General features: G+C 37.2%; 1 protein-coding gene across 1 annotated transcript in view; it reads right to left on the bottom strand.

Annotated features, from left to right (window-relative positions):
* Window positions 1-385: 385 nt before the first annotated feature.
* Window positions 386-23,090, bottom strand: part of LOC144955862 (deoxyribodipyrimidine photo-lyase-like) — a 31,279-nt gene continuing 8,574 nt past the window's right edge. The window contains exons 3-10 of the mRNA XM_078886078.1: window positions 20,512-20,657; window positions 18,800-18,982; window positions 17,284-17,442; window positions 15,276-15,474; window positions 12,860-13,012; window positions 9,868-9,989; window positions 6,240-6,399; window positions 386-5,068 (exon numbers count right to left, since the gene is read on the bottom strand). Coding sequence (XP_078742204.1) covers window positions 4,920-5,068; window positions 6,240-6,399; window positions 9,868-9,989; window positions 12,860-13,012; window positions 15,276-15,474; window positions 17,284-17,442; window positions 18,800-18,982; window positions 20,512-20,657 — 1,271 coding nt within the window. The 3' untranslated portion in view covers window positions 386-4,919. The remainder of the gene's footprint in view (window positions 5,069-6,239; window positions 6,400-9,867; window positions 9,990-12,859; window positions 13,013-15,275; window positions 15,475-17,283; window positions 17,443-18,799; window positions 18,983-20,511; window positions 20,658-23,090) is intronic.

The following is a 23,090-nucleotide window of genomic DNA, read 5'->3' as shown; positions in this document are numbered from 1 at the left end:
ATATAACTATCACTTCCGGGTCACAGTAGCATCGTGATTCAAAAGTTTCGCTTAATCATATGGACGTACCCGACCCGATTGTTGGGACCTAAACAAAAAAAACAAAAAATCCAAATCCTAATCGCAAAAAGCCGGCGACGTTTTTTTCGGTAATCCAATCGGCCAGCACTCTTGCACCCTTGCATCTAGGATAAATAATCTGATAAAACATTGTGAACAAAAATTATCATAATGACAGCTTCGAAAAAGAGCAAATTACCAAACACAGAACATTTCGACAGTAAAAATCTGAGCACATCACTCATTATCCAGACAGAAGGCAGAAAGGGAGCGTTCACATATTACGTCATCAGCTAGGGGGGGAGGGGGGGGGTCTACCAAATGTTGACATGTGTTGACATGGGGGGGGGGGGGGGGTCAGACCCAAGATGATGTCATCAAAACATAGGCAAATTAAGCCTATTTCAAAGTTTGTTCCTTTCAAAACAGCTAAAGATAAATTGCTATGATGAGTATTGCCCATCTCTCAAGAAACAAAATGGGAAAGGGGTATCACTTCTCAAAAGGCGAACTTGCCCTAAATGTTCATTGTATCACTCCTCGATCACAGCAATGAAAGACCATTCACGAAAATGCGGCATACATGAAGAACAGCAAATGGGAGAAAATGATGACGATGAAGATGAAATTGATGATACTATTTATAGTATATTGCCAGAGGTCCAAGGCAGAAACATTTTTGAATCAATTAATTTTATGTTTGGAAATTGAAACAGAAATTCATTCCACTAAAAGACTAATAATATGCTATAAAATAATTTGCCTCCTATACTATTTTAAATTACACTTTCTGAATTTTTTTTAATAGCACCTGCACCAAGTTGCCTAATTTAAATAATGTTTGTTAGATTTTATCTTTGCAAATTTAAATTTTATGTCCCCATTGTATTGTAAAACATAAATTATCAACAGTTTCTGAAATTAATAAAATGTCTGAATGTGTTTTATCAAACGTTGATAATCAATGTTTATGGTTTGAAAAACGAATAATAAATATTGTGAAATTAAAGTTATCTTTTAGTTTTTATTAAATTAGATGACGTCATCATCTGTTGGGGGGGGGGGGGTCAGGTCAATGATGACAAGTGATGACTTGGGGGAGAGGGGGGGGGGGGGGGGCTAAAAAGGGCAAATTTTTGATGACGTAATATGTGAACGCTCCCAAAACAATTGACACATCTTGTCGGCAACGACAATCTTGATCAACCAAAATGAATATAACAACTTCAAAAATGAACAAAATACAAAACACGGAACGTTTCAGGCTCAAACCCCTTCTTCAGCCAACAACATAAACCGTGTTTGGTATTTTGTTCTTTTTTTTAAGCTGTTCTATTCATTTTTGACTATTACTTTTGACAGTCCACAGCTTCGGGCAGCCTCGTATCATTTGGACAAGTACAATCTTGAAATTTTGAGATCATCTCAGGAGACAAGACATGGCAAATACCTTTGTTTTTTTTTGTTTGTTTTTTTCTAAAGCATTTACGGCGCTTGCAACACATTTAGGTCATATCAGCGGTGGTAGAAAGAAAGAAAATGGGATAGTAAAAATTTCTAGAATTACAATTAAAGCACCCGAGAAAAGGTAAGACAAAGGGGAATTGGTTCAAATAGGAAACAGATATAGATTCCAAGAGCACACTATCAAAGTACTTAGTTTGAGATCACCTAAAAGTCTCACCCAGACACAAGCACAGGTCCCCACTAGAAGGAATACACTCGAATGTTTTACAAATCATATATAATATAAAGAAAACATAACACAGTGCATAACAGAGAGATGATTTACAAGGAAAAAAAATATAATCTCCCAAAACTAACTATTCATTTGACTGTTTCCCTCTCAGCAAGGGCATCCAGCCAGGGCCAGGACTAAACCAAATAATCTCATTCCAAGACAAAGACAGAGAGTTGGAAAACAGATCTAGGGGGATAGAAGACACAGTATGTACCTCCCCGCCCACTGTGGGAGGTCAGGAACCACACACAGATCTAGGGGGATAGAAGACACAGTATGTACCTCCCCGCCCACTATGGGAGGTCAGGAACCCCACCCAGACATAGGGGGATAGAAGACACAGTATGTCCCTCCCCGCCCACTGTGGGAGGTCAGGAACCCCACCCAGACATAGGGGGATAGAAGACACAGTATGTACCTCCCCGCCCACTGTGGGAGGTCAGGAACCACACACAGATCTAGGGGGATAGAAGACACAGTATGTACCTCCCCGCCCACTATGGGAGGTCAAGAACCCCACCCAGACATAGGGGGATAGAAGACACAGTATGTACCTCCCCGCCCACTGTGGGAGGTCAGGAACCCACCCAGGCAAAAACCTTCCTTTTGAGATCGTACTTGCTGACAAAATGTCCCAAATACTTTTATGGAGTCTGTCTGGATACAAAGGGAAGTATTGATGCTTTTACCGTTTTTATTATCAGCTGAAGAAGGGTTTTGAGTCCAAAATGTTCCGTGTTTTGGTATTTTGGGTTTTTTTTACCAAGCGGTTATATTAATTTTTGTACATTATTTTTTTTACAGTTCACAGGGTCATGCAGTTTAATATTAGTGAAATTAACGATACTGAGAGTATGAATCACACAATCCACAAGAACATGACAAATCACTCATTATTTCATCTCATATAAAAACGAATGACAAGTTCTGACTTGACACGGATTTTAAAAAAATACAACATGAAATGATTTTCTTTAAGATTTCATTCTGATCACTGATTGGTTCTTTGGAACAGTGTTATGTGTCGCAGGTCTTAACAGGATAATGTTGAAAAGTAAACAACTTGATGCTCAAATATTTTTTATCAATTCCACTACAAAACCTCTGATAGTTATTTCTACAAATTTCAGTCGTTCCATCCAATCAAACATTTAACAAAATCTGCTCAGAGTTAAGGGTGGGTTTTAAAAAGGCCAAGTAATAAAAAATAAAATAGGATTTAATTTGATTCTTTTAAAAAATTATTATCCTTAAAACTCATTTCATCATCGAACAAAAAAAATCCCTTCAGGTCCAGTTATTTGTCGAAATTTGAACTGAATGTGTTTGACTTTTGTGCTGCTTATAATACAGTAAAAGGAAAAACAACATGTGTGAATCCAGAAAACGATTGTATAATGTATCTGAGCAGTATTTGTGGATATCACTGCTATAATAATAATAATAATAATAATAATAATAATAATAATAATAATAATAATAATAATAATAATAATAATAATCACTAATTTCTTCAAAATAAATCCAAATACCCTCAAATTTTAAGATGACAAACAGTGTGAAGATTTTCAACGATCATAGCCGACTTTCACAATTATTGAAGTTTATTGATAAGAGTATTAACAGTTTACTAAATACAGACTTGCCAAAAAAAAAAAATCATAAAATAGTAATTGGAGACCCCGAAAATAGTAATTGGAGCCCCCAAAAATAGTAATTGGAGCCCCCAAAAATAGTAATTGGAGCCGCAATTGGAGCCCCCAAAAATAGTTATTGGAGCCCCCGAAAATAGTAATTGGAGCCTCCAAAAATAGTAATTGGAGCCCCCAAAAATAGTAATTGGAGCCCCCAAAAATAGTAATTGGAGCCCACAAAAATAGTAATTGGAGTCCCCAAAAATAGTAATTGGAGCCCCCCAAATTAGTAATTGGAGCCCCCAAAAATAGTAATTGGAGCCCCCAAAAATAGTAATTGGAGCCCCAAAAATAGTAATTGGAGCCCCCAAAATAGTAATTGGAGCCGCAATTGGAGCCCCCAAAAATAGTAATTGGAGCCTCCAAAAATAGTAATTGGAGCCCCCAAAATAGTAATTGGAGCCCCCAAAAATAGTAATTGGAGCCCACAAAAATAGTAATTGGAGTCCCCAAAAATAGTAATTGGAGCCCCCCAAAATAGTAATTGGAGCCCCCAAAAATAGTAATTGGAGCCCCCAAAAATAGTAATTGGAGCCCCCAAAAATAGTAATTGGAGCCCCCAAAAATAGTAATTGGACCCCCAAAAATAGTAATGGGAGCCCCCAAAAATAGTAATGGGAGCCCCCAAAAATAGTAATTGGAGCCCCCAAAAATAGTAATTGGAGCCCCCAAAAATAGTAATCAGTCCAAAAATAAAGAGAAAGTTGCCTTTCCGTGCTCCGAGTTGAATATGCCCAGCCACCTGGGCAAAAACGTTGCTTTGTAGATTTGCAATTTTACAACCAATTAATTGAGCCTGACACTAGAACCGTAGCCATCATTAACTTGTAGCCTGACACTAGAACCGTAGCCATCGTTAACTTATAGCCTGACACTAGAACCGTAGCCATCATTAACTTATAGCCTGACACTAGAACCGTAGCCATCATTAACTTATAGCCTGACACTAGAATCGTAGCCATCGTTAACTTATAGCCTGACACTAGAACCGTAGCCATCATTAACTTATAGCCTGACACTAGAACCGTAGCCATCATTAACTTATAGCCTGACACTAGAACCGTAGCCATCATTAACTTATAGCCTGACACTAGAATCGTAGCCATCGTTAACTTATAGCATGACACTAGAACCGTAGCCATCATTAACTTATAGCCTGACACTAGAACCGTGCCATCATTAACTTATAGCCTGACACTGACCAATTGGCCACAAAAGAAAACATATCATGAATTGTATTCAATAGTTCAACCAATGAGACCACTTGTTTCCATGAGCACTACTAACGACAACTCACTAGGCGATGCAAAAACCAAATAATGACGTCAAAAGACCAGTCCTTTTGGGTCTCAGTGTCAGGCTATATAACTCAACGATGACTGCGGTCGACAACAGTAGGGGTCAATCCTATTCAATCCTTTGCTTCAAGCAGCTTTCTTACTGTATTTTTTGACAAAGTTGGGCACGTCAAACTTGCGTTTGCATCCCTGGTAGTTCATGTATCGTATTTTCCCAAAGACGTCCCGCTCTGCCCAGCCCTGGTCGTGAATGCCACAGATGGACCACATACAACCTGGGGAATCGTAAAATTAAAAAAAGTTAAATTGAGCTTTTTCAAGTAGTGCAATATCAAATAAACAAAATATCCGACCAAGTTGAGAGCGTTGGAGAAATAATCTGACCTCGGACAATGAATTTCTGACTTATCAGACCAAAGGTCAAATGTCTGAGTTTATCCGACGTCGCTGGATACCCTGGATACATTCCATGTTTGGTGTTTTGTTCTTTTTTGAAGCTGTTGTATTGAATTTTGTTTATTACTTTTTACAGCCACAACTTCTAAAGCAGCTTGGAATTAATTTGAGATTTTCTGTACTTTTCAAAACCAAAAAAAATATTTTTTAAAAATTTAATTTAGTTGGTTGCTCGGACTGGAAGAAAATTGGCAAAAACAAATCTTTTTTCAACTACAAATATCATATCACAATTAAAAACAGTGACTTAAATAATGTGAAAATTCTTCTTCTTAGAAAAATATAAGTAATGATGGGATTAAAGTAACTACAACCTGGTTCAGAATACAGAGCTGCCAATCCAGACCTCAAGTCAGAATTTATTTAAAGGAGGAAATATCTCACAGCTTCACATACCAGTCACATACTTCTGAGACAGAAGTAACAAATGGAGAGAAAGCTCCGCCCACTCACCGACATTGTCCCTGCCCCCACCCAGTCTGAGACAGAAGTAATAAATGGAGAGAAAGCTCCGCCCCCACCCAGTCTGAGACAGAAGTAATAAATGGAGAGAAAGCTCCGCCCACTCACCGACATTGTCCCTGCCCCCACCCAGTCTGAGACAGAAGTAATAAATGGAGAGAAAGCTCCGCCCACTCACCGACATTGTCCCTGCCCCCACCCAGTCTGAGACAGAAGTAATAAATGGAGAGAAAGCTCCGCCCACTCACCGACATTGTCCCTGCCCCCACACAGTCTGAGACAGAAGTAATAAATGGAGAGAAAGCTCCGCCCACTCACCGACATTGTCCCTGCCCCCAACCAGTCTGAGACAGAAGTAATAAATGGAGAGAAAGCTCCGCCCACTCACCGACATTGCCCCTGCCCCCACCCAGTCTGAGACAAAAGTAATAAATGGAGAAAAAGCTCCGCCCACTCTCCGACATTGTCCCTGCCCCCACCCAGTCTGAGACAGAAGTAATAAATGGAGAGAAAGCCCCGCCCACTCACCGACATAACCGTTGGGATCCCTCCCATCCAAGCTGTATCTGTCATTGAGGTAGATGGCGCATGCCAATGCCTCCTCCGGGGATTCCGTCCACTCCAGGATCTTTTTGGCCCAGTACATGCGAAGAAATCCGTGCATTTTGCCCTCTTTGACAAGTTGAATCTGGGGAGTGAGAATGAGAGACCAGCTCATGGACAGGATTCAATAGTCTGATGTCACGTCTGCCCAGCAACCAGCAGCTTGGTTCTAAACAAAGAAATTCGGTACTTTTATTCTTCATGCTGGCTAGAACATTTTCATATTATGTCATGTGATCAGAATATATAAAAGTCAAAACATGATCAGATTTATAAAGCTTTTCTCCTCTGGATACGTTTTTATGCTCGTCGGAGAAGTATTTCATAAGGGCGTCCGCCATTGTTCCGATAGTTTAGAACCCGTTACTAAGTTACCATGCGTTATTTTGTTGTTTTTTTTTGTTTTTTTTTTGTTTTTTTTTTAATTTGTTTTTTTTTTTTTGGTTTTATTTTTTTTTGGGGGGGGGGGGGGTTTAAGGTCAATATCCCTATACCTGTTAATTGTCATATTTAAAAGACGAAGATAAATCTAAATTGGCAAAGCAATGACAAACATTGGGTGTCTCCCATTCCTGAGGTTAAAAAAAAGAAGAAAAAAGTTACCATGTGTTATTACGAGGGGAGATGTGTCACGGCTGATGAAGTCTAGTCCTTGTATCTTTGTTTTGTTTTTAAGGGTTTACATGTGTCATGGCTGATAAAGTCTAGTCCTTGTATCTATGTTTTGTTTTTAAGGGTTTAGATGTGTCATGGCTGATGAAGTCTAGTCCTTGTATCTATGTTTTGTTTTTAAGGGTTTAGATGTGTCACAGCTGATGAAGTCTAGTCCTTGTATCTATGTTTTGTTTTTAAGGGTTTAGATGTGTCACGGCTGATGAAGTCTAGTCCTTGTATCTATGTTTTGTTTTTAAGGGTTTAGATGTGTCACAGCTGATGAAGTCTAGTCCTTGTATCTATGTTTTGTTTTTAAGGGTTTAGATGTGTCATGGCTGATGAAGTCTAGTCCTTGTATCTATGTTTTGTTTTTAAGGGTTTAGATATGTCACGGCTGATGAAGTCTTGTCCTTGTATCTATGTTTTGTTTTTAAGGGTTTAGATGTGTCATGGCTGATGAAGTCTAGTCCTTGTATCTTTGTTTTGTTTTTAAGGGTTTAGATGTGTCATGGCTGATGAAGTCTAGTCCTTGTATCTATGTTTTGTTTTTAAGGGTTTAGATATGTCACGGCTGATGAAGTCTAGTCCTTGTATCTATGTTTTGTTTTTAAGGGTTTAGATGTGTCATGGCTGATGAAGTCTAGTCCTTGTATCTATGTTTTGTTTTTAAGGGTTTACATGTGTCACGGCTGATGAAGTCTAGTCCTTGTATCTATGTTTTGTTTTTAAGGGTTTAGATGTGTCACGGCTGATGAAGTCTAGTCCTTGTATCTTTGTTTTGTTTTTAAGGGTTTAGATGTGTCACGGCTGATGAAGTCTAGTCCTTGTATCTATGTTTTGTTTTTAAGGGTTTACATATGTCACGGCTGATGAAGTCTAGTCCTTGTATCTATGTTTTGTTTTTTAAGGGTTTACATGTGTCACGGCTGATGAAGTCTAGTCCTTGTATCTTTGTTTTGTTTTTAAGGGTTTAGATGTGTCACGGCTGATGAAGTCTAGTCCTTGTATCTTTGTTTTGTTTTTAAGGGTTTAGATGTGTCACAGCTGATGAAGTCTAGTCCTTGTATCTATGTTTTGTTTTTAAGGGTTTACATGTGTCACGGCTGATGAAGTCTAGTCCTTGTATCTTTGTTTTGTTTTTAAGGGTTTAGATGTGTCATGGCTGATGAAGTCTAGTCCTTGTATCTATGTTTTGTTTTTAAGGGTTTAGATGTGTCATGGCTGATGAAGTCTAGTCCTTGTATCTATGTTTTGTTTTTAAGGGTTAGATGTGTCATGGCTGATGAAGTCTAGTCCTTGTATCTATGTTTTGTTTTTAAGGGTTTACATGGTCACAGCTGATGATAGTCTGTCCTTGTATCTATGTTTTGTTTTTAAGTGTTAGATGTGTCATGGCTGATGAAGTCTAGTCCTTGTATCTATGTTTTGTTTTTAAGGGTTTACATGTGTCACAGCTGATGAAGTCTAGTCCTTGTATCTATGTTTTGTTTTTAAGGGTTTAGATGTGTCACGGCTGATGAAGTCTAGTCCTTGTATCTATGTTTTGTTTTTAAGGGTTAGATGTGTCATGGCTGATGAAGTCTAGTCCTTGTATCTATGTTGTTTTTTTTAAGGGTTTAGATGTGTCACAGCTGATGAAGTCTAGTCCTTGTATCTATGTTTTGTTTTTAAGGGTTTAGATGTGTCATGGCTGATGAAGTCTAGTCCTTGTATCTATGTTTTTTTTTAAGGGTTTAGATGTGTCACAGCTGATGAAGTCTAGTCCTTGTATCTATGTTTTGTTTTTAAGGGTTTAGATGTGTCATGGCTGATGAAGTCTAGTCCTTGTATCTATGTTTTGTTTTTAAGGGTTTAGATGTGTCACAGCTGATGAAGTCTAGTCCTTGTATCTATGTTTTGTTTTTAAGGGTTTAGATGTGTCATGGCTGATGAAGTCTAGTCCTTGTATCTATGTTTTGTTTTTAAGGATTTAGATATGTCACGGCTGATGAAGTCTAGTCCTTGTATCTATGTTTTGTTTTTAAGGGTTTAGATGTGTCATGGCTGATGAAGTCTAGTCCTTGTATCTATGTTTTGTTTTTAAGGGTTTAGATGTGTCATGGCTGATGAAGTCTAGTCCTTGTATCTATGTTTTGTTTTTAAGGGTTTACACCCTTGCGACCATTTAGGTGATTTTAGCACCAGTAAAAACACTGAAAATGGGAAAGTCAAAAAATTTTAGATTTGCAATTGAAAGCCCTCGCGAAAAAGTAAGACAAAGGGGAATTGGTTCAAATAGGGAACAGATGTAGATTCCAAGAGCACACTATCAGTGCACTAAGTTTGAGATCACCTAAAACTCTCGTACAGACACAAGCACAAGATCACACTAGGAGGAATACACTCAAATGTTTACAAACCATTACTTTCAAAAATAAGTGAATACATAACAATGAATAACTTACAAGGGAAAAAATGTCATTTCCCAAATCAAACATAACAGTTCATTTCATTCTAACGAAAGCCAAGTTGCTTCCACATCTTAGCAGATGTACTATTTTTTTTTTTTAAATTGAGCTTTTATATAGCGAAATATCCACTAAATGTGCTCAAAGCGCTTTACAAGGGGTCCCTGGCCAACAGCAACATTTAACATGTAGGACGGGACATGACGCCTGTTAAGCGATAGTACAATTTTTTCAGAGAGACAACGCTATTAACATCCAGGTACTCGTTTTACACCTGAGTACGGTGAGAGAATGTTGTTAAAGAGCCTTCTCCAAGGACTCAACTGTGTGCCGAGCGAGACTCGAGCCCAGGACCATCCAATCCAAAAGCGAGTGTCATACCACAAGACCACATAGCCACACTATTAGAGCCATTCACTCCACACATTTAATTCTAATTTCCTTTCAAATACCTGAGCAGCATTCCACAGGTCGTCATGAGTCTTGCCTTGGTCAAGCTGGTCTCGGGTGTACAAATATGGCCGCTTATCATTCTTGTGGTCCTTCAATGTTTTCTTGGCCCAGTCGTAAGCACCTGGAACAAAAATTCAAGGATACGGATAAGGGGTGCCAATTCAGGAACCAAAGTTTACTGAACTTTACCACAACACATTGACTAACCCCATTCCAGGGCTGCCAAAATCACAAAGTCAAAATGTGAAACACTTTTTTTTGACAGAGGGGGGGGGGGGGGGACATCACAAGTAACCATGACAGGTGGTGATAATTGACAAATAAGGGTGATCTGATTTGGCATATGGATGGTAGTAATGCACTCCACACTTGACAAAAGAATTATGGCTACATAAAAAAAAGCTTAAAATGACCAAATGACAAAATAATTTAGCACTATAGTGCCAATGTGACTAGAAAAATGGTTCTTCTTAACAGTGCGCAAAAATATCTGGTCCATTTTTGAGGGGGCAAGGGATCAAATTAAAAAGTTTGCTGTGGAGGCAACGAAAAATTTATTTAAAAAAAAAAAAAAGACAACAATTTTTTAGTCAATTCAGGGAAATGCTGGACATTTTTGCCTTAAGCGGGACAGCGGGACATTTTTGCCTTAAGCGGGACAGCGGGACATTTTTGCCTTAAGCGGGACGGCGGGACATTTTTGCCTTAAGCGGGACGGTGGGACATTTTTGCCTTAAGAGGGACAGCAGGACAGCCTGAAAATGCAGGACACTTGGCAGCCCTGCCATTCCGAGTGCTGAACTCCAATACAAAGACATTGTGTACATACTTTTTTTCTCGTTTAGCAGGTGATTGGAAAAATATACTGAGGGTTTGTAACATACTGAATCCCATAAAAAAATGGAAAATTAACAACCTTGAAGGATAGTAGGGTGGTGGGTTCGATCCTGATTGTGTCAATCTTCGACGTGAATGCACGAGCTCAACTCATATCATGTAACATATTTCAGAGGTTTAAATATTTCAACCCATAAATCAAACAAAACATAGAACAGACTTGGAAATGACGGATGATGAAAAAACTGAATGAACTCCCCCCCATCATTAGACATAACATATAGGTGGTATACTGATTATCATATTAGTAACATTATTTATATGTTTATGGCGGGAAGGGGAGGGGGTATGTCCAAAAATTATAGCTTGAAAACCAAAACCTAATTTTAAAATAGAAAACAACAAAAATAATTTTCAAAACACACAAACACATAAACATTCTTATCTTTCTCCTCACACGAGAATCATTATCACATATTTTTCAATCTTCTTCAAATTTTAACTTAGATTAAGTTGTCCTAATGCTATCAATAAAATTCTGAGAGGGTCCCAGCATCACTGGAGCGAAATCCAAAGTTCTTAATTCTGCCACTAATAATAATAATAATGGTATAGATTTATAGTGCGCCAAACATCCCTTCAGCAGGAGGGCTCTGGGCGCATACCATAGATTAACTTAATCATTAAGCCCAAACACAGTACACGAACAATGCTAATTATACACATAATCAAAAGAAAGCCTGTCGGAATAAGAATGTATTCAATCGACGCTTGAATTCCTCTAGTGAAGACGAAGAACGTATCTCTAGTGGTAGTAAATTCCACAACCTTGGACCAGAATGCTGAAAGGCGCGTTCACCAGCCTTCACTCGACAGCGGGGTGTTTTCAATTTGAGGTCGTTCGTTGATCGAAGCGATCGCTGTGGGTTATACCGTTCAACGAGGTTTGAGAGATATGCTGGTGACGAGCCCTCCAGGCATTTGAAAACGATAGTTGAAGATTTATATTTAATCCGCTTGTCCACTGGCAGCCAATGCAGCTGCTGTAGTAATTTGGGAGCTGCAGTTTTTCTGTCTTTCTGTAGTACAACGCGGGCTGCCATGTTCTGTATTTGCTGGAGTTTGTTTATTTTGTCCTTTGTGAGACCACCAAACAGTGCATTGCAGTAGTCCATTTTCGGGAATATCAAAGATGTTACCAATTTGTTGCAAGTTTCCCTATTAATAAATGGTCTGATTGTTCTGATATTTCTTAGAATGCAGATAGCAATTGCTCTCACATTGTTAATATGTTTATTCATAGACAGATCACTCTCTAAGGTGATGCCGAGATTTTGTGCTGATGTTGTGAGTTGTATTTTGTCATTATCGTTGATTGTCAGTGCCAGTGTAAATGGATCTGTCTTATTATTTGAACTAGCAATGAATAAGGCTTCAGTCTTGTCGCCATTTAATTTTAATCTATTTGCAGACATCCATCTCATCACATGGTTGATGCATTGTTCGTAAACAGTTATCTTTGAAACTATATCGGATTGCAAACACATGCTATATATCTGGGTATCGTCGGCGTACATATGGTAAGCGAGAGAATGTTGCTCTAAGATTCTCACAACAGGGGAAGTGTAAAGTACAAAAAGGACTGGACCTAAAACGGATCCTTGAGGTACACCAAAATGAAGGTCACGCTCTGACAAAGTTACTTCCCCAATTAAAACTGATTGAGTTCTTTGAGTAAGATATGATGCAAACCAGTTTAGAGCAGGGCCCGATATGCCGAAAGTAACGTGTAGCCTTCGAAGTAGTATGGCATGGTCGATGGTGTCAAAGGCCGTCGAAAAATCGAGAAGACTAAGGAGGGTGGTTTTTCCTTGATCAATAATTTGCAGCAAGTCATTTGTGATTTTCATCAATGCTGTTTCTGTGCTATGATTTTGCCGATAGGCCGATTGAAAGCACTCATCGAGGTTATTATGTTTCATGTGACAAGAAAGTTGTTTTAGTACAATCTTTTCTAGAAATCTTGTCTCCACCTGGCGGAGTTGTCGTACCAATAAGGTCGCGGGTTCAAACCCCACCACCGCCGCAAAATTTTTTTATTCTCTATTGTCTTCTGGCACTTTTCTACCCACTTCATCTCTTGTTGTTACAAACCTTTGACAGAGTCGTAGTTCTCATTGTAGAAACAGAAATTATCAGCCAGTTCCCGTCTGATCACAGCTTCTTCCACAAACGCTGCGACGCTTTCACCATGTCTGGACTGGAATTGCTTTACCATTATGATGCATCTCTGGACTGATATTTGTCCTGTGGATGGATGGACGGATTGGATGGATGGATGAGTGGATGGATGGATGAGTGGATGGATGGATGGATGGATGAGTGGGTGGATGGATAGATGGATGAGTGGGTGGGTGGATGAGTGGGTGGGTGGATGGATGGATGGATAGATGAGTGGGTGGATGGATGGGTGGGTGGATGGGTGGATGAGTGGGTGGATGGATGGACGGATTGGATGGATGGATGAGTGGGTGGATGGATAGATCGATGAGTGGGTGGGTGGATGGATGGATGGATAGATGAGTGGGTGGATGGATGGGTGGGTGGATGGATGGATGGATGGATGGATGGATGGATGGATGGATGGATGGATGGGTGGATGGATGGATGGATGGATGGATGGATGGATGGATGGATGGATGGATGGATGGATGGGTGAATGGCTAAATGGGTTAAGCCATATAAAAGCTTAATTTTACTGATCTTAAGGGGGCTCAATACTAAACTACAAAAATCCTTAATTGGAACAACTTGATCAAACTAATCTTGTTTATATACATCAGCTATCATGTAACAAAAAAATTTTGGTAAAGAAAATAATTGAAAATCTCTTCATTGCCATGGAAATTGCGGCCATCTTGGAAAATAAACAAGTTTTTTTTGGAATTCCACCATTTTATCAATTCTTCTTTGATTTTTTAAATTTTTAAATTTTAAAGTTTTTATGTAAAGTTTAAGGATAGCTGTAAATCGCTAGCGACTTACTTTTATAAATCTCCACTTTCAAAGTTTTAAAAAAATTGTTTTTGAAATGTAAATAAAAATTTCTTCACTTTTTTGAAAATATTTAAAGGAAAAATATTTTTTACCCCAAAACTATTCAATAAAAACAAAATCAAAGTAGCCAACCATTTGTTGTAGCAAATCAGCTGTTTTAGTTTCAAATTTCAGAACATCTGGCATTAAAATGTCTTAAATGGTCAAGTCAAGTCAAGTCAAGTCAAGTCAAGTCAAGTCAAGTCAAGTCAAGTCAAGTCAAGTCAAGTCAAGTCAAGCCAAGTCAAGTCAAGTCAAGTCAAGTCAAGTCAAGTCAAGTCAAGTCAAGTCAAGTCAGTCAAGTCAAGTCAGTCAAGTCAAGTCCCAAAAAATATTTATGGTGATTGGATAACGGTTTTGAGAAAAACTCAATATCTATCAGATTTTGAGCCCAATAACGTTGGTTAGGGGTTTTTAATTACATTTTGTTGACTGTTTTAAACTATTCGTTCGGAAAAAATATGGGTTGGAATGAAATAAGGAATGAATAAATTGATCAAAAACAGTCACTTCCAAAAATTGATAATTTTCACCTGAACTGTCCCAATTAGCACCTGCGATCCCCCTTAAATGAATGAAAATCAATAAAATATTCAAACTGAGAAAAAAGAAAAAAATGTGTAAGAAAGTTTCTAATAATAATATGAAGAAAAATACACCAGAAATGCGTGTTGTTATACAACTCAACTCAACACAGTCATTTCTAGAGAATTTTTTTTAAAAAGTGAATGAAAAAATCTATTTCAATTGTATTTTATAAAATTAGATACACAAACATCTGTATCGGTTCTGAATTAATTATTAGTTTTTACTTATAGAAATTACCCCAAAATCCCTAAGGCAATGTTACGATAAACAAATTTATAACACAAAGAAATACTGAGCGTCTTTGCAATACAATACTTCAGAGGTTAGATCAATGGGCCATTGATATATTATTCTTTCCAGTCTAGTGTGAAGACATCGGTGATAGGAAATGTCGTGAATGTATGTTGGACAACTCTCCCGAGAGTAAAATCCAACACAAGCACGACGAATGAGAGTGAAAGGTAGACGCAGACGGCAACTGCCAAGGGGAAATCCCCATGACAGTCGCACGCGTGCAGTGGATGAAGTAAAAAGAGTGAGAGAGACGGTTTGGGTAATCATCCAGTTTTGCGTTTCCAGATTTTGTTTTGTTTTTCAGGAAGTAGAAACGTTCTTAAAATGTATTTTTATCTATGATGTTCTCTATGGTTGAAAAAACATTGAGTTGTCGGATTTCAGACGTTTGAGAATTTATAGACCTGTCAATGAGCGTCTGATTCTGGTGAGAAAATTAAAGGAAAGAACATTTTCCAATAAACCAAATTTCCCCCCTCCAAAAACAAGACTCGAACCCAGTATGTACAGACAGAGACCCCTAATTATCACACCGTTAATCGACAAAGTGTCAAAAAAACCAGAAAGGATAAAGGTTGCCATGGATACGAACCAAAATGAATCCAAGGGGAAAGATTGCTGAGGGCCTGTTTGTTTGGGTCGTTGCGACTGGAAGAAAAATGCTTCAGTCTTTTCTCACAGAAGGATTCCAGCATTCTGAGTCCTGCCTCGGTGCCAGGTTTGGCCCAACTCACTTCCTGTACGGATCGATCGACCTCTAAGGAGACTTCTGCTTTCTTCCAATCAACAATCTGGGGGGGGGAAGAAAAGTGGTTTGAAACCCACGTCTTAAAATTCAAGTAATTAAAACATGAAGCTTGACTACAGAAATATTTTTAAAATTGTGAATGCAGTCTCATATCGGTATTATGCTGGGGTGAAACCTTGGGGGGGGGGGGGGAGTTGTATTATTAGAGAAAAATGTCCTGTAATGTCAGATTTTAGTTTTCATCCCTTTATGAAACTATATCTAATGTCAATAAATGGGTGCAAGCAACTGGACCTCAAAAAGCCTGAAAGTCTACTTATGACCAGACAGATAAGAAAGCCTGCAAGATTCACGGACTTCACCTCGTCATTTGAAAAAAAAAAAAATCAATCAAATCCAAATCGCAAAAAGCCGGCGACGTTTTTTTCGGTAATCCAATCGACCGGCACTCTTGCACCCATGTCAATATTAAACATTCCAAATTTCATACTTCAATATATAAACTTGAGCAGCTTTTATATAGCGCAATATCCACTCTATGTGTTCAAAGCGCTTTACAAAGGGTCCTGACCAACAGCAACATGTAACATGTAGAACAGGACATGACGCCTGTTACAATTTGTCCGACAGAGACAACGCTGTTCACGGCCAGGTACTCATTTTACACCTGAATACAGTGACAGAATGTGAGCAAAGAGCCTTTTCCAAGGACTCAACTATGCGCCGAGCGAGGCTCGAACTCAGGACCTTCCGATCCGAAAACGAGTGTCATACCACTAGACCAAATAGCTGCACAATATATAAATTCAATTAAAAGTTAGCATTTAAACCATCTTGACATAATAATGATTTGATACTGTGGATGAAATTTCATTCATTTTACTGCCGCACTACAACTGAACATTGATTATTTTTCATTATGACGAGGAAACTTTTACTTCAAGTAAATATCAATATCAAAATGACCTTCACCTTGTCCAAAAGTCTCAAAGTTGACACATCATTGAGGTCTTCAGATCTGAAACTTTTTGACAAGGTCAAGGTCATTTTAATCAATGATAAAAAGGTTCTGGTACTGTAACAAAATGAAATTTTTAAAAATTTAAATTTCGTTTCATTACCGCACAGCAATTAAATCTCGTCCTGGATTGCAAAATGATGTCTAGTACCGAGTTCTAATACTATGAGGGATGTCTGAATAGAAACTGGGAAATGGTCATAAATTTTGAATCGACAACCATTTGATCTATCCCTAAACACAGAAACAGGAAATTCAAGTTTCTCCCTTGTTGTGCAATTTCAGCGCGATCTATAGATATAATGAATGCTACGGGTTTTAGGCCCTTGACTCCAATTACAGAAAGGTCAAAGTCAAAGGTCAGAGCTGTTGATCACTTTTAGTTTACAAAAACAAGAAAACCTTCTGAAACTCATATCATAAATAACCAAAACATTTGATGAGAATAAAATGTCTTAGTCTTAAGATTTTCAGTGGTGTTCTTGTTTCAAAAACAGTTGGAAAATTCTAGGAAGCAAACCCAAATTCAGTCATCAAATGAGATGAAAGATGAAACATTTAGGAGATTGCCTTATAATTTTTAATTTCCACAAGCCTTATTCATGGCCCCCCACCCCCCTCCAAAAAAACCCAAAAAAACAGCAAGCATTGAAAAGTAGTTAAATAGTGACTGTCTATAATGTGTGAGTTTCACGTAGATGCATCCAAAACTGTTTTCATTTTGCATCATTCTGATGTCTTTTTGGAAATCCCTTGTATTGAAGAAACTAAAAACCAAGAAATCAAAACAAATTAAAATTAAAAAAAAAAAAATCAAAAGAAAAAAAAAACAACCTCTGGCATTTTTGTCCCGTAATGAGGATGCTTTACAAGGGGAGGGAATTCTGTCATAAATCCTCCAAGCTGGTTGTGAATCTTGTTCCGGATTGTTCTCGCTCCGTACTCTAGTTTGGGTGAAGCTTCCCAGCAAGGGACCAGATTATGAGCATCAACCTGGCGATGAGACAGAAATCCAAATATTAAAAAAATTGTCTGTGTTATCTTTATTTTTAATTCAGAAAAGTGAGTGGAGCAGGCACTTATGTTGGTGACAACAAGAGATGAAGTGAGTAGGAAAGTGACAGAAGACAATAGAGAATAAAAAAATTTCGCCACGACGATGGGGGCTCGAACCTGCAACCTTACTGGTACGACAACTCCGCCTGGCCGGGGAGATCGTGACTCTACAGTATGAGCTAACCACGATCCCTAAAAAGTTCGATTCTAACCCTAGTCTTATTAGTCTTCATTTTTACTCAATCTAAATTAGAAATGATTATTTACGTAGCGCTACACTTCCATAGTTTCACCCTACTCAAAGCTCAGTGCTGAATGTATGCAAGTCATAGGGAACCAAACAACAATTTCAAAAAGTACAAACCCATTTTCTTTTCTATAAGAAACCTTACAACAATCATCGCAGAAGACAGGAACTTGTTAAGACATGAATATCAGTGGGGTTAAATTAAGTGTGTAGAGTGCTTTATATAGTAATACAACATCTAGTCACCCAGCCAGTCACTGACCACACTCATTGTGGCTTGTTTTTGATACAAGATCCTTTATTTTTTGTTTGTTTGTTGCTTTAGGTCTCTTCCAACACAATTGAGGTTATATGAGAGACCGCTGAAACAAAAAAACAAGCAATCTAACAAAAATAGTACAAATGTAAATCAAAATCATAACCTAAAGATATCATAAGCTCAATTATAAATAACCAAGAACAAACAGGCAGAAGATTTACAGAAAAAAAAATATCCCCTGTCAAAAATACAATCACAAACCAAAGAAGCAGTATAGGCTAGTAAAGAGAAGAAGAAACGACATCACTATCGGATCGTACACCCATGCGAACATCATAGGTATATGATTCAAGGGTGATGCTCCCATCCAACCACCCGCGATCCTTTATCTATATTGCCTTACAGATTGAGCTGAAGAAGCTCTAAAAAAATGTCCCAGCTTCAGCCTTCATTTATATCTTTAGATGCAGGCAGATGTATTAAGGTAACAATTTTAAAAATTTGAAATTTTCTTTTCGGAAAAAAATTCACATTGCGAAGGGAAAAATCTGAATCAACCTAAAAAGCATAACACTTAACTTTATCTCCATAAATTATTGTTAAAATTGTTTGATAATTAATGAAAGCAAGTAAAATAGCAATATTTTCAGCTATTTTAATAATGTTTGCGAGCAAATCCTTCAAAATATCATAATTTGAACAAGTACTTGGTGCAGTTATAGTCAAATAAAGCAGCAAAGAGTGTTTAAAGGAAAGCATCACTTGCTCTGCCTGCCTGGCTAACTAACCTGGCATAGTGGGATGTTGTCAGGGAGAGATTCCTTCAAGTCAGTGACCCACTTGGCTGGCACTCTCAGGGGAGAGAAGTCGCACACAATCCCTCCAATGTTATTGTCCTGGATGAATTGTGGAATGGTCTTGCTTGCTTCCCCGAGCAGCAGGTGAAATGGAATGTTGAGTTGTCTGCATTCCTGCAATAGATTTTGTATTGACATTAGAGTCGGTGCAGGACGCTGGAATGGGATCATAACAATGTCATTTCTGCAATAGATTTTGTATTGACATTAGAGTCGATGCAGGACGCTGGAATGGGATCATAACAATGTCATTCAGTTGAAAGGATCGTGGGTGCTGCTATGTGGTCTTGTGGTAACACCCGTTTTCAGATCAGAAGATCCTGGGTTCGAGCATGGTCTCGTAAACTCATGGCCTGATACTGACCAACAAATGACATCAAAAGACAAGTATTTGGCAACAAAAGAAACCAAATAGTGAGTTGTATTCAACAATTCAACCAATGGGATCACATGCTTCCTTGACCACTACTAAAGACAACTCACAAGGCAGTCCACAAACCTAAAAATGACGTCAAAATATGAGTCTTCATGGGTTTTAGTGTCAGACTAGAAGTTACTGATGGCTAAGGTTCGAGCCACCACGCTCGCTGCATAATTGAGTCCTTGGAAAAGGCTCTTTACTCGCATTCTCTCACCGTGGAGGGGTAGGGATGGGCACATTACCCACTTGTGGTGACGTTGACAAAGAGCTAGAAGCAGGGAAGTGAAGCGAGGGCTCAAACTGTCACCAGATACGGTCATCATCAAATCATAGATCAAGACAATTATTCTAATGAACACAGTTTGTTTACAGATGTGTTAAGTGTGCTTATAATGTCAGATATGAAGACAAGGGTTGCACCCGTGCACTTTAACTGTGACTTTCTTGATTTCATGCAAGCATTTGTTTTGACAAGTTTATCTTGTGCTACACACCAGCACCCTCAGATGTTAAACAAGAAATGAAAACCATCAGACTTTATCTTCAGCTTAATGACTGAGAACAGAGTCAGAAACAGTTTCAATAATAAGAGGATGGCATAAACACATGCATCCGATCAAAAGTCAAACAATCAACAATCACAAACATCTTTACCCCTCATCCCCATACCTACGGCATAATGCTATAGAAATTGGGGCAGAAAAGAAAGAGTTTGATTATAACAAGAAAAAAAAAATTAAAAATTGAAAGAAAAAAGATGTTAACATTTATTTTTGAAATGAACCGATGGCAATTCAAAGCCTAAAACCTGGTGCAAACTAGTGTGTAGATATTTGGAAACTAAGAGGCAAAAGTTATTTTTACTGTATGAGCCCAATTTTAATAGCCTGAACTCCCCACTGTCACAGCAATAGAGACAATAAATATCATTAATACTCGCACAGTCCAGATCTCTTCACCGATTGTTTATGGAAAGATTTGCGGCAACAAAAAGTAAAGGATAATTTCACAAAAAGTGGCTGAAATGAGGTATATCACCAAAAAAAATCGTAAATTCCTCCTCTGCCTCCAAAATGGCAAATTTCTGCTGATCCGCAGAAAACCATCAGCATGTTACATGGTGGAATTGACAGACAATATATTTATGCTTTATGAAAGAGAAATCATTTGTTATTCCCTTTATTTCTTAGGCAAATCTATACCACTAGTGTCAAGGCATTACCTTTTCTACCTCTGCAAGCCCTTTCATCATAAAGCCGAAATGACGTATCGTTCCTTCAAGGAATTTTGGCACCAAGCAGAAACAAACATAGAGTGGAGATTCCAATTTCAAGGCCAGGCGTTGGGCGTACAGGAAGGCCCAGTTATCTGTGCCGAAAATAGACAAAAATTAACTTTTATGTTGTGACTCTGTGACTCAGCAGTAAATTGTCTGGTCTTGTCACCAAAGATCACACCATTAAAACCAATCACGTTTTGAGAAGATGGGTGAAATAGAATATAGATTCATTAATAAATCATCATCATCATCATCATCATCAACATCATCATCACCATCATCATCATCATCATCATCATCATCATCATCATCAACCCCATCATCTGATGACCGTTGGGGGATACACGGGATGCAGATCTCACCACTTTCCGCCGTTAAGCGTGGTCGTTAATCTACCGGGCACAACCGATCAGGCATGTCACGTGTTGTGTTGTCCGTCTTCCATTGAAATTGATTGTTTATGACTTTCATTACAAGATAATGTATTATTGTAGAAGAATAGAGAAGACGACCAATTGTCGATAGCAAAAAACTCATTCGAATCGTTATTGAACAAATACACAATGTCTACGTGGTCTCAATCAAAATCAATTCACTTATCTGTGTTCTCCTTTATTATTTAACAATTTACTTATCTGTGTTCTCCTTTATTATTTAACAATTTACATATCTGTGTTCTCCTTTATTATTTAACAATTTACTTATCTGTGTTCTCCTTTATTATTTAACAATTTACATATCTGTGTTCTCCTTTATTATTTAACAATTTACATATCTGTGTTCTCCTTTATTATTTAACAATTCACTTATCTGTGTTCTCCTTTATGATTTAACAATTTACATATCTGTGTTCTCCTTTATTATTTAACAATTTACATATCTGTGTTCTCCTTTATGATTTAACAATTTACATATCTGTGTTCTCCTTTATTATTTAACAATTTACATATCTGTGTTCTCCTTTATGATTTAACAATTTACATATCTGTGTTCTCCTTTATGATTTAACAATTTACATATCTGTGTTCTCCTTTATTATTTAACAATTTACATATCTGTGTTCTCCTTTATTATTTAACAATTCACTTATCTGTGTTCTCCTTTATTATTTAACAATTTACATATCTGTGTTCTCCTTTATTATTTAACATTTTACATATCTGTGTTCTCCTTTATTATTTAACAATTTACATATCTGTGTTCTCCTTTATTATTTAACAATTTACATATCTGTGTTCTCCTTTATGATTTAACAATTTACATATCTGTGTTCTCCTTTATTATTTAACAATTTACATATCTGTGTTCTCCTTTATTATTTAACAATTTACATATCTGTGTTCTCCTTTATTATTTAACAATTTACATATCTGTGTTCTCCTTTATTATTTAACAATTTACTTATCTGTGTTCTCCTTTATTATTTAACAATTTACATATCTGTGTTCTCCTTTATTATTTAACAATTTACATATCTGTGTTCTCCTTTATTATTTAACAATTCACTTATCTGTGTTCTCCTTTATGATTTAACAATTTACATATCTGTGTTCTCCTTTATTATTTAACAATTTACATATCTGTGTTCTCCTTTATGATTTAACAATTTACATATCTGTGTTCTCCTTTATTATTTAACAATTTACATATCTGTGTTCTCCTTTATGATTTAACAATTTACATATCTGTGTTCTCCTTTATGATTTAACAATTTACATATCTGTGTTCTCCTTTATTATTTAACAATTTACATATCTGTGTTCTCCTTTATTATTTAACAATTCACTTATCTGTGTTCTCCTTTATTATTTAACAATTTACATATCTGTGTTCTCCTTTATTATTTAACATTTTACATATCTGTGTTCTCCTTTATTATTTAACAATTTACATATCTGTGTTCTCCTTTATTATTTAACAATTTACATATCTGTGTTCTCCTTTATGATTTAACAATTTACATATCTGTGTTCTCCTTTATTATTTAACAATTTACATATCTGTGTTCTCCTTTATTATTTAACAATTTACATATCTGTGTTCTCCTTTATTATTTAACAATTTACATACCTGTGTTCTCCTTTACTATTTAACAATTTACATACCTGTGTTCTCCTTTATTATTTAACAATTTACATACCTGTGTTCTCCTTTATTATATACAATTTACAAAGTCCTGACTTCACGAATTCCATAAAACAAATTACTGTAAACGGCTTTGAACAAAACAAGACATCCATCATTAAACCGGAAATTAGTCGATAAATAAATAAGGACAGGAAAATTTACATTTCTTTCCTTATATTGTGTCATGCATATTTTAAAAGTTTTAATCTACCATGTGTCTAGCATTAACTGGGTAAAACAAACAGATTTTATATAAACCTTCAAAGTATTCACCATGTGTCTTGTCTTGTCATTTTCATAATTCTATGAAGCCAAGATTGAAGTTGGATGATATGCCCTACTCACCTTGAACTCTGATCCCTCGACATCCAATTACGCCCTACTCACCTTGAACT

Source organism: Berghia stephanieae, chromosome 10 (genome assembly GCF_034508935.2).
Source record: "Berghia stephanieae isolate SIO BIC M18660-M18661 chromosome 10, UCSD_Bste_1.3, whole genome shotgun sequence".
NCBI classification, from domain to species: Eukaryota; Metazoa; Mollusca; class Gastropoda; order Nudibranchia; family Aeolidiidae; genus Berghia; species Berghia stephanieae.
Note: the sequence above shows the minus strand (reverse complement) of the source record. Positions and strands in the feature narration are given on the sequence as shown.